Raw genomic sequence first — 12,595 nt, forward strand, 5'->3', positions numbered from 1 at the left:
GTTTAGTCTGCCTGTTAAAAATTTAGCAAATGAATGGCCAGTTTGGTGCAGGATGTACATTTTATTTTAATAAGTGGTGGCTGTCATGCTTCAGGATCCTCCAACACCATTTCTTTGCCTGCAAGCACCTTGATAATGGTTAAAACAGTCAGTGTCACCTCATGACTAAAGCATGCATCTTCTCTTGTTTGCCGCCTGGTGTTACCATAGCCTAGGTCTACCCATGAAGCGTTGATAGTGGTGATGTGTCTACTGGTGAATGTATAGGATGCCCAAATATGCCTTCTGCCTATTCAGAAGATGGAAATGGTTCACAGCAACAACAACTTGCATTTATGTAGCACCTTTAATGTAGTACTACATCTCAAGGCACTTCATAGGATACAGCACGACCACCAATAGTGGAGCAAGACTATTTTGCAACAGCAAGCACAGAGTCTCATAACGAGCTTGATGTAGAAGTGAAATCAGCGAGTGAGGCACACAGTTCACTTTCAGGCTTCCAGCTCAACACTTTAGGGCAGTTCACAAGTCCCCTTCAGCTTGGTCAGAGATTCATGTGTGGGCACAGCTTGGGCACAGTGAAAGAGGAGAAATATATAATTTGGATGAGGAAGCAAAAACAAACATGCAAACTTTTACTTTGCAGCCCCAAAATTGCACCAAAACAGTGCAGCCATGTGCAACACTTTTGAAGAGCAACAAACTCTGGCTCCAGGTTGAAAATCTGGCTTCAGGTTGAGAATGATTACTTTGTTGAAGGGCTGGGTCCAGTGGTTTGCTCCCTCAATGGAATAATCTTGGCTAATTCCGTTCTTTTTAACTGCAGCAGACCTGGTATTGGCTATTTTTATTCTTTTCATGGGATGTGGGCTTTGCTGGCTGGGCCAGCCTTTATTGCCCATCCCTAATTGCTGTGGAGAAGGTGGTGGTGAGCTGCCTTCTTGAACCGCTGCAGTCCATGTGGTGTAGGTACACCCACAGTGCTGTTAGGGAGGGACTTCCAGGATTTTGACCCAGCGACAGTGAAGGAACGGCGATATATTTCCAAGTCAGGATGGTGAGTGGCTTGGAGGGGAACTTGCAGGTGGTGGTGTTCCCATGTATCTGCTGCCCTTGTCCTTCTAGCTGGTAGAGCTAGGTTTGGAAGCTAGGAATACGTGGGTTTTGGAAGGCACTGTCGAAGGAGTCTTAGTGAGTTGCTGCGGTGCATCTTGCAGATGGTACACACTGCTGCTACCATGTGTGGGTGGTGGAAGGAATGAATGGTTATGGTGGTGGCCTATGTGTATCAAAATTATTAACCCACTTACAATGAGCCTTCTAACAATATTATTGCACAATAGATCGGGTGGATCTTCCCAATTGTTCATCTGCTTTAAGATGAATTACCAAATGGAACATACCCTCCTCGGTCTCTATCATTTGCCGTTTACTCTGTGTGCTGCCCCTTAACAAGAGGTACAGTTTCAGGCAATTATACTTAAACTGTTTTCCTGCCTTCATGTTTCGGAACTAACTTTTCTCGGTTGCAGCAAGCGTTTAATGCCACAGCTGTTATACGACACATGAGGAGGTTGCACCTGGGCAGCAGTTTGGATGGATCAAATCTGAATGCACAAACCAACCGCAAACTCAGCAATCCACTACCAGATGTCCCATCTCGTAAAGATTGTAAGTACTTTGCAACAAAGAGTTACATTTATCAGAGAGGAAGGGGGAGAGAGGAGAGAGTTTTTCCAGACATACCGAATGCTACAAAGCTTAGGCTGAATTCCATTAGGATTTCTTTTTTCAATTCATTCTCGGGATGAGGGCATCGCCGGCTAGACCAGTTCCTCGTGTGAAATTTGTGTTTCCAAGTCTCAGTTTTCCAAAACTCAGGTGGGCAGGAATACGCAGAAATATCAGAAATTCGGGCGCGCTGTACACAAAATGGTCAGAGAGCAGCGTGCAGCACACATCCAAATTCCAAATATGCAATCTGGCAGGCGAGGATCCTTGCTGATGGTAGATAGTCAGGAAATCAGCCCTCTAATATTTGGTGGCTTCAACCTTTTGTCACAGCCAAGTGAAAAGAATTTTTGTAAAGTGGTCTGTGAGGTAAGAATGTGTGTGTGTGTGTGTGTGTGTGTGTGTGTGTGTGTGTGTGTGTGTGTGTGTGTGTGTGTGTCCCTTTTAATTTATGCGTGGGAAATAACCCAGCAGACAAACATGTTAGTCTTAAACAGGATAAACATCAGCTGCTGAAAGTTATTTAGGTAGAAATGATAAACCAGCATACAGATACATAGATTAAAATGCAGATAAAGAAGAGATACTTAAAGATCAAATTTCAAATCAGCCTGTGAGACATCAATACAGGCCTGATGCTTAATTTCCATCTTTCCGAAATGAAGGGGTCGAAACCTGATGTTCAGTTAGCAGCTGTGATGGCTTCTGTAGCTGAAGAGTTGGAGTTTGTCTTTGCAGATGGACTCTATAAGCATAACAGGTCCTGGGAGTGAGTGAAGGCTCCTGTTTTTACTTTTACAGCACTGCAGGTGATGGCTCTTGGTGGCCTGATTTAGTACAGCAGTCCAATAGCTCTTATGGAAACCTTCCTCGGTCTCTCCCTGTTGAGAAGCAGTTTCTGTTTCAAGGTGTCTCTCTCATGATGTTCAAGGTGTTAATGTTGAAATTGTGCTGCAATAGAATGCATGCTTTAAGTTGGTAATTAAACAGAGCTGTCCCCAGTTGGGGAAGGATTAGGGAATCAATCACTCTGGGTGTCTGGGAAGAACTGGGAGAGTCCGTGACTTTACCTTGCTTCAGACTCATTCTTCCTCAACATTGGAACTAACGCAAGATGGTTCTTCCTTTAGGCAGATTCTAGTCTTTTCTTACTGTATGAAACCCAAAGATGTCTGCTCCCAAAATGACAAATCATGCATCCATATATCATAGAAAATAAGAGCAGGAGTAGGTCATTCAGCCCTTCAAGTCTGCTCCACAATTCAATATGATTATGGCTGATCCTCTAGCTCAATGCCATACTCCCGCTCTCTCCCCATACCCTTTGATGCCTTTAGAGTCTAGAAATCTATCCACTTCCTTCTTAAATATATTCAGTGACTTGGTCTCCACAGCCTCTGTGGTAGAGAATTCCACAAGTTCACCACCCTCTGAGTGAAGAATTTTCTCCTCATCTCAGTCTTAAATGACCTACCCCTTATGCTTAGGCTGCGACCCCTTGTTTTGGACCCTCCAGCCAGAGGAAACATCTTCCCTACATCCAGTCTGTCCATTCCTGTCAAAAGTTTATATGTTTCAATCAGATCCCCTCTCATTCTTCCAAACTCCAGTGAATACAGGCCTAGTCGGCCCAATCTCTCCTCATACAATAATCCTGCCATCCCAGGAATCAGTCAGACGAACCTTTGCTGCACTCCCTCTATGGCAAGTATATTCTTTTGGGTAAGGAAACTTAAACTGCACACACTACTTCAGGTGTGGTCTCACCAAGGCCCCGTACAGCTGCAGTAAGACATCCTTGTTCCTGTACTCAAGTCCTTTCGCAATGAAGGCCAACATTCCATTTGCCTTCTTAACTGCTTGCTGCACCTGCATGCTTGCTTTCAGTGATTGGTGTACAAGGACACCCAGGTCCCTTTGTACATCAACATTTCCCAATCTATCACCATTTAAATAACATTCTGCCATTCTTGGAAATATTACATTTGGTTCCCTCATCCAAATCATTGACATATATTGTGAATAGCTGGGGCCCAAGCACTGATCCCTGCGGTATCCCACTAGTTACTACCTACCATTCTGAAAAAGATCCATTTATTCCTACTCTGTTTCCTGTCTGCTAACAAATTCTCAATCCATGCCAATATATTACCCCCAATCCCATGTGCTTTAATTTTGCACACTAACCTCTTATGTGGGACTTTATTAAAAGCTTTCTGAAAATCCAAATACATCACATCCACTGGTTCTCCCTTATCTATTCTGCTAGTTATATCCTCAAAAAACACCAGTAAGTTTGTCAAACATGATTTCCCTTTCATAAATCCATGTTGGCTTTGTCTAAGCCTGTTGATATTTTCTAAGTGTCAGTTATCACATTCTTTATAATCGACTCTAGCATTTTCCCTATTACTGATGTTAGGCCAACTTGCCTGTAATTCCCTGTTTTCTCCCTCCCTCCTTTTTTAAATAGTGGATTTACATTTGTCATCCACCAATCTGGCCAGACTGCTCCAGAATTTTGGAAGATGACAACCAACACATCCACTATTTCTATTGCCACCTCCTTTAGTACCCTGGGATGTAAATTATCAAGCTCTGGAGATTTAATAACTTTCAGTCCCATTAATTTCTCCAGCACTATTTTTCTAGTAATACTAATTTCCTCCAATTGCTCATTTTCACTAGACCCTTGGCTCCCTAGCATTTCTGGGAAATTTCAAAATTTCTGTGTCTTCCTCTGTGAAGACAGAAATAAAGTAGTTGTTTAATTGCTCTGCCATTTCCCTGTTCTCTATTATAAATTCTCCCATTTCAGACAGCAAGAAACCTATGTTTGCCTTCACTAATCATTTTCTTTTTAAATACTCAAAGAAGCTTTTATAGTCCACTTGCAAGTTCCTTGCAAGTTTACTCTCCTACTCTATTTTCCCTCTTAACCAACCTCCTTTGCTGAATTTTAAACTGCTCCCAGAGTACCATGCATCAATGTCAGGTTTTGATTTGCTTTTTAAAAGCTCTTTTTTTAAGCAAGCATGCTTTTCAAACAGTTGTCCTTAAAAATCTATAATATCATAACTACACATTTGTGACACTTTTTAACCTTATAAACCTCTACAGCCCTTCTGCTCCTGTTAGTGCCATAGGGTTTGATCCTGTAATTCTCACATGATAATGTCAAGCTAAGGACTTTATCGTAGTATGTTCTCAGCGATATTTGGATGCCACTAAATGCTGACTGTAAGAAAACCATCTGATGGAAAGGAAATAGGGAATTTTTTTTAAATTGCCCAGAAAATAGCTTCTAGCATGCCCTGGTCAGTAATTACACTGACTAGTGTAGTACTGATGAAGTTGCGTGTGCATATAAAACTCCTTCTGTGTTGACTTGGCAACATGCCTCAGCCACAATCCTGGGTCCCTTCAACACCCATTGAATCATAAAACAGAATTATAAAATGATTACAACACAGAGGGAGATCATTCAGCCCTGTCATGCCCCTGTCAGCTCTCTGCAAGACAAATTTAGCTAGTTGCATTCTCCCATAACTCTTCAATTTTTTTTCCCCCTTCAGGTGCTTATATAATTTCCTTTTGAAACCCACGATTGTACATGTCTTCCAGCACACACTCAGTGCATTCTGTCCCTAACCAATTGCTGTGTGAAAAAGTTTTACTTAATGCCGCCTGGTTCATTTGCCATATATTAAATCTTTGCCCTCTGGTTCTCAACTCTTCTGTCAATGGGAATGAGTTCTCGCTAGTCAGCCTGTCTAAACCTTTCATGATTCTAAATGCCTGTATGAAATCTCCTCCTATTCTTCCCTGCTCTGTTCTCATATCTCTGCAATTTTTTCCCCTTAGTGAATTCCCATTTGAAGACCACTATTGAACCTCCTATCAGGCAGTGTGTACCATTCATTGTGTAAAAAACCTTTCCTCATGTTGCCTCTGGTTCTCTTGCCAACCACATTACACCCATACCCTCTAGTTATGAACCCTTCATCAATTAGAAACTATTTCTGTCTATTTACCCCACCTAAACCCCTTGTGGTTTTGAACACACTTATTAAATCTCCTCTTAGCCTTCTCTGCTGTAAGGAGAACAGGTGCAGATTTTCCAACCTCTCAATGTGTAATCCCTCATCCCTGAAACTATTCGAGTAACTTTCTTCTGTTTCCTCGCCAAAGCCTTCACGTCCTTATTATTTCACTGGTTCCTTTGCTAATTACTTTCTGGCTAAACTGTGACAGGGCTCTGTCAATATATTGTGGCAGATTATGAATTATTGTGCCCCAGAATGTTGAATTGCAGGGTGCAATTTTTCAAGGTCCATCCTCTGTGTGAAGTTTTCCCAATTGATCATAGAGCATGCACAACTCTGTCTTTCATCCCATGTTGTCTTCGGCTTGGAAGGTAAAATAAATGGTAACTAGAATCCTGCTTTTTTCAAAAATTTTCAACTTTCACCAAATCAAAACCTGACACTGATGCACGGCACTCTGTATTACAGCCAGAAAGTTTCTATCAAACTATCCTAATAACTTTCCTGCACCATTCCAGTGAAAGGAACACTGTCTTCATAAAACTTGTGTTTTTTTTGATTTTTAATTGGCCAGGGAAGGAGAGGGGCACACAACGTTTTTAAAAGCATGATGCCACCTGCAAGGGTTATGGCGATGCATTTGAATGCAGCTTACATTATTGCATCAATTTTCATAATGGGTTCATTTTAATTTTGGCTGATGCCATCACTCCCCCTACAGCCATGATCATACTGAATGGTGGAACAGGCTCGAAGGGCCGAATGGCCTACTCCTGCTCCCATTTTGTTGCTATAAATGGCATCATTAAAAGAAATTATCAGTGATTTAGTTTCTGAGGTGACAGAGTTTGGCTAAAAACAAAACAGCTAAAGGTTGTTAAAGTTAATCAGAATTGATTTGTATATTAATTTTTAACAGGGTGCAAATGTTGATCACTGTTCTCACGAGGTTTGTAACTGAACTAGTCTAAGTGTTTTCTTTCCCACCCGGATGGATTTCTTGCAGGTGTGTCTCCTTCTACCGCCTGTAGTATAGCGTCTTCTCCCTCTGGGATATCACTGGTAGGATCAGAGGGGAGAGCAAGATCCACCACAGTCACCACAGTGCACACCGGGAGCAAATGACAAGCCCCTTTAACAGAAGGAGGAGTGGGAAACAACATCACTGTGATGCATCCCAAATTCAAGTGATTTCACCCTGCCATGTGCACTGAAGCCTAGAGGGATCCCAGGAAAGATTTTTAAAGGCCATATTTTATACTGTAACTCTTATACAATACATGTATCATAAACTGCATTGAATCATGTGCTGATGGATTTAACAGTATCTGGTGCTGTGCATATGAGTCTCGCAATGCTTTCTTTCACCTTGTATAAACTCAGCAGTTGAAATCATTTAGCCAGTAATTGTGCAAAATGTTTCTCCAAAATAGTGGCATTTCTCCAGGATGTTTATTTTCCAAGGAATGAGACATTAACTGGACTGCACAATCCATTGCTTATTTATTGTGCTCTTGTTGATTGCTTTATCTTACATGGTACTTCTTCCTTTTTCAAAAAGTGCAGAGCCCCTTATACTGCAACATTGTGATAGACAGCATTAAGTTGAGAGAACCGGTAACAAAAATGCTGTGATATTAACCTATTGGGGTTTAAAATGTTATATACTAAAAACATTTTTGTCCTAAAACGGACAAGGACTTTTAACTATTCAGGGCTACAATATAACGTCACCCTTGCTAATTTCGGCTTTAGTGAATGTCACTAGCTGTATATATAAAAAGTCAGTTTTAATTGAGTTTGTAGATTATCTGCTAATATTGCATTGTTAAATTACATCTTTTTAATCACATTTTTCTGCTTTTGGTTGACGTTTTTGTAGCAACATTCAGTACTACTCAGTCTGTCCAGGATAGACGAATCCTAACGTAATTAGATAGATAGATATATTGAAACGTAAGGTACTACAAGGCTTAGTTGTGCCTTTCTCAAAGACTTCTTGTAGGTAGAAAGGTCATAGAAACTCGCTAAACAATTTTTACACCTCATTAAAAAATAAATATACATACGTTTAAAGCACCCCTAAGGAAAGCATAGACCTGTTAAATCTAAATCTGTTTAAATTACTTCAGTATTTTAATAACACTTTTCAATTCCAGGACATTCCCTGAACCATGCGGCAGGATTCTTTGGCATGGAGTTTTATTTTTATACTTCTGGTGGGTCTGGAACGTTTTAAAAGCTGTTTTAGCTTTATTTTGGCTGACACTGAACATGGTTATTAGATGACATCAGAGGCGTAAAACGACATATTTCTGCAAGCAGTTTATCTTAAGGGTACATGGAGAAGCAGTTAATAATTTTGATTTTAAAAAGCATGTACTCAACAATATAGACTCAAAATTTCCCTGGTGAACATAAAGAGTACACACATTTATATGACATTCCTCTGTCTGCAATTTTATTAGAGCCATTAACCTATAAATCATCCACTAATATTGCCAAAGGGCTAACTATTTAATGTTAGAACATCAATATTTATCAGGCTTTTCAGAATGTCCTTACAGTGGTTAGAACGTTGCTGTTGCACCGGTCATAGATTTCCCCCAGGAAGGTTCATAGTAAATTTACCCCAGGTAGATCCTGGTAAAGCTGGTGTGAACTGAACAGACTTTAACCTCTTTTGGTGTCTGTTTAATTTTGCCAGGGGCACACTAAGGTGTGACATCTATTTCTTTGTGTTTAGGATCATGTGTCAGTGCAGGAATGAGCACTGGATGTCACCAAGGCAGTTGAGAGAGCTGAGGGGTTTTTTGGCTTTTGGACAGTGGCAAAGCTGAAGCTTTGTTGCTGCTTTGCCTTGTCCTTACCCCAGGTCGCGCAGGCAGACAGGAGGGCAAATTCAGCTGGTGACTCAGTATTACTTCCAGCCCACTTCCAAATCCCAACAATAATGGCCCAATGTCACTGCTTAGAGAGAACGCAAGATTGCAAGATCCAGGCTAGGAAGGCCATCTCATTTCATCCATCAAGCTGCATGAGTACATAGTACCAACTAATGTTGTGAATAAATGATTCCAGAACTTTTGCTTCCTTTATCCAGAAGGGTATGGGAATATTGCATAGGGTTATGTCACAGGGCTTGTTCTCCAAGTTCAAATCCCACCATGGTAGCTGGGGAATTTAAATTGAGTTAGTTAAATAAATCTGGAATTTAAAAAACTGATGTCAGTGATGGTAGCCATGTAACTCCTGTATTGTTGTAAAAACACAACTGGTTAGCTAATGTCTTTTAGGGAGGGAATTGGCTGGCTGCCCTTACCCTGCCTGGTCCCGATGTGACTCCAGATGCACAACATTATGGTTAACTCTTATTTGCCCTGTGAAATGGCCTAACAAGCCACTCAGTTGTATTCAAGAAGGTGGTTCACCACCACTTTCCTGTGGACAATTAGGGATGGGTAATAAATGCTGGCCTTTCCAGCGATGCTAATATCCTGTGAGTGAATAATGAGAAAAAGACAGTCCATACCATCTATTTATCACTTTTTATGTGATGAACCTCCAATACCAAACCTAAGTTTGCCTCTTATTGGTTGAACTTGTGTTCCCTTGTCCCCCTCTCACTGTTGAGCTTAAGGTAATGTTCTGTTTATTGCCTTGTTTTCAGCTCCCAGTTGCTTCTCTTTAAAAGATGTAAAGCCAAGTTTCTGATCCTTATGACCTAATGTTCTGACACTGGGGATTAACCTCATAGCTCTTCCCTGAGATTGAATGCCTCAATTCTTGATGACCGGACCCAGCACTCAAGTGTGTTTGACCAGATCTCTACACAGTTTGAATGTTACTTCCTCTGATGTCTCATTCTGTTTTGGCCAGTTCTGCCTTCTATTCACTTTGTTAATTGCTTTTCCCCAGTGTTTTGGTATTTTGAACATTGAACAAAACCCTTCGACATCTTTCAACCCCATACTTATTTTCATATCATTCGAGCAGTACTTAACATCAGCCCATTTTTTTCTCTTCCTGTGTGCAGTATGCACACTTGTCTGCATTACAAACAGCCATTATTCTGCCAAACTACATATTTTGTCTAACTCAGTTTATAATTCCCAAGTTGCTTCTTCGGAAACAGCTGACCTGTCTATAGTTTGCTATCCTCTGTAACTCTCTGAATTCAACCGGTTTGCATCAAGCAATTAAGAGCAGGGAAGGTCCAACACTGATCTCGGGACATCCAACTTGCTACTTGCTCCTTCTTGACCTATTCTCTCTTGACAACTACCCACTGCTATCTACTTTTCAGCTAATTTCCTCTCCGTCCTCAGGTTTTATTGAGTCTCTGTTCCTTTAATCTTAAATCGTAACATTTATGCAGAACTCTGATCAATGGCATTTTTGAAGCCATTCTACAACCTACTTGAAAAGAGGCCCCAAAAGAGTCAAGGCGGTTAGTCATACAAGATTGAGCCCCGAATCCTGATTGGCTGCTGTTTCCTCGAATGGGGTTAGGAACGGGATCTTTCCAGCATAATGGACTTACCAGTATTAACAGAGGGGACATTAGATGGATGCATGTCGGAAACTTATGTCTGTAATAAATTCATGGCCATGAAAGGCCTTCTTTTTAAGCAAATTGTTGACTTATCATTTGCTGGAAAGGTTCAAATACCAGATGGTACAATTTAATAAAATAGGAAGTTAGCAGTAGAAAGGGAAATCGGGGGGGGGGGACTGTTTTTACATCAGGGTAATGTTCTTGCAAAATAAGTTACTAGAGAAGATCATTGAAGCAGACAATATAAATTGATTCAAGAGACTACTTGACATGTTGCTGGAGGGAGAATGAATTGATGGATGTGGTGAGAAGCTAAGTAGGTGGGATTGAGAAATATCTAGACATATTGAGGTTCTTACCCTTCATAAAAAATTTTATGTTCTAACATATTAGCGCAGTAACCATTTACTGTGATGTGACTGCCTTGTTGTTAAATTCGCTTTCAATTCCCCTTAAAATAACCTTTCCTGATGATTTCTGACAGTAAATCATCACCCACCGAAGTTTTCATTTAATTCTTAGTTGTGTTGCGGATAGCCTCAGTACGGTGGAGTTGCCAGTAAACAGTCCTATCAAAATCTCCTAGGAAGCAACTTCCGGCTTTTTCCATAGAAAAGAGAATTCGAACACAGATATGACACATGGCTCCCCATTACATTTCAACCACCTATAGTATTTGATATGGCTGGAATCAGGCAGTGCACACTGTCAGTGTATTACCCAATTGCTATCTAATTTGAGAACTGATTCAGATTTAACTGTGAATTGAAGCCTGTGTGTAAATGCATGATGCACTGCATTGCATGAATGGATGGGGTATCAGCAACCTACCCCTTCCTTAACCTAATGACTTTTTTCTAAACCCGTTACAAGACCAAAGTGTTGAGAAGGTGGTTTGATGAGTTCTATACAACAGTTAACATTGTAAACTACAGAAATGATATTTCTCATGCAATTGACTTGCTGCCTGTGAATTGTTTACATGAAGCATCCCGAGTTTTTTTTTCAAGAAGACCACTAGCTGGTAGTAGAGTGGGCAGAACCCATCACCAAATAATCTGGCAGGATTTTCAAAACTTTCAGGTTGGTAAAACAATGGGGGCAGCACATTGGTACGGGAGCATGCTGAAAGATAGTGGGAGGATAAATGACAGTGTGAAGAATATCCAACCTCAGACTGTCAGAGGGAATGCAGCAAGTGGAAGCCATGTTTTCCCAATAAGAAGACTTGTTGGTCATGCCTTAGTGCTCACGTATAGAGCTGCTTCATTACTGGCCTGGCAACAAATTTGCTGGCCTGTGCCATCCTGGTTGGGCGATAGCAGTCCATGGCATGAGAAGCTCAAATGAACACACAAGGTGGGGGGGCAAAAGCAACTAAAACAACTTACATTAGAAATTTCCCAGTAAAATCTTGTTAAATTGTGTAAGAATTTGTAGGATGTACAATTCTATGCATTTGAAAAAGATAAGAATGAGCAATGAAACAATCTGCTGCAGGTTAAAGGAGGTTTCCTTATCAATTTAATGGCTCGTTCTTACGAATAGCCAAACCATCACCATGCAAAAATTTAACTAAGGGAAATTCTAATTGCAAGCATTCACCTTTAGTAACTGTATGACTTTCAAGTTTGTGGGCATGTTTTAAAAGCTTCAAAGTATACTCTTAAGCCCGGAAATGTCTATGTGGCGAATATTACTGCAAATTTCTCAGTCAGTACATTTTTTTCCACAATATTTTGTCCAGTATGTACTTGTAATGTGCATGTAATGAATGGATTGCAAAAGTTTACACCCTCACTAATACTTCTGGCAATGGTATAACAGATTGATTAATGGGCCTATATAGCAACTGACTTGTCCAGGTTCTTTGCCTTTGACAATCATGTATACATAAGTTAAATTTCTAATGTATTGGGAATAATGGAAATAAATTGTTTCCCTCAAATAAATTCAATTTTGATCGTCATAGATATAACTGTGTGGTGTAGTATCTCGTGATTGTTTGTTGTATTAATTATTGTAGGTGATCTGTCTTTTGGATGAGATGTTAAACCGAGAGCCTGTCTGCTCTCCCAGATGGACATAAACGTCCATTGGCACCATTTTGAAGGGGAGTTCTCCCAGGCCTCCTGGCCAATATTTATCCCTCAACCAATATCGTTCAAATAGATTATTTGACCGTTATCAATTGCTGTTTGTGGGAGCTTGCTGTGCACAACTTGGCTGTTGCTTTTATCCACTATAAAGATGACAA

At 40.6% G+C, this 12,595-nt stretch overlaps 1 protein-coding gene across 1 annotated transcript in view; it reads left to right on the forward strand.

Moving 5' to 3' along the window:
• camk1da (calcium/calmodulin-dependent protein kinase 1Da) overlaps positions 1-12,311 on the forward strand; it is a 426,293-nt gene extending 413,982 nt beyond the window's left edge. Inside the window, exons 10-11 of the mRNA XM_041203439.1 lie at positions 1,536-1,674; positions 6,787-12,311. Coding sequence (XP_041059373.1) covers positions 1,536-1,674; positions 6,787-6,905 — 258 coding nt within the window. The 3' untranslated portion in view covers positions 6,906-12,311. The remainder of the gene's footprint in view (positions 1-1,535; positions 1,675-6,786) is intronic.
• The last annotated feature ends 284 nt before the right edge of the window (positions 12,312-12,595 follow it).

Source organism: Carcharodon carcharias, chromosome 13 (assembly GCF_017639515.1).
Source record: "Carcharodon carcharias isolate sCarCar2 chromosome 13, sCarCar2.pri, whole genome shotgun sequence".
Lineage (NCBI taxonomy): Eukaryota > Metazoa > Chordata > Chondrichthyes > Lamniformes > Lamnidae > Carcharodon > Carcharodon carcharias.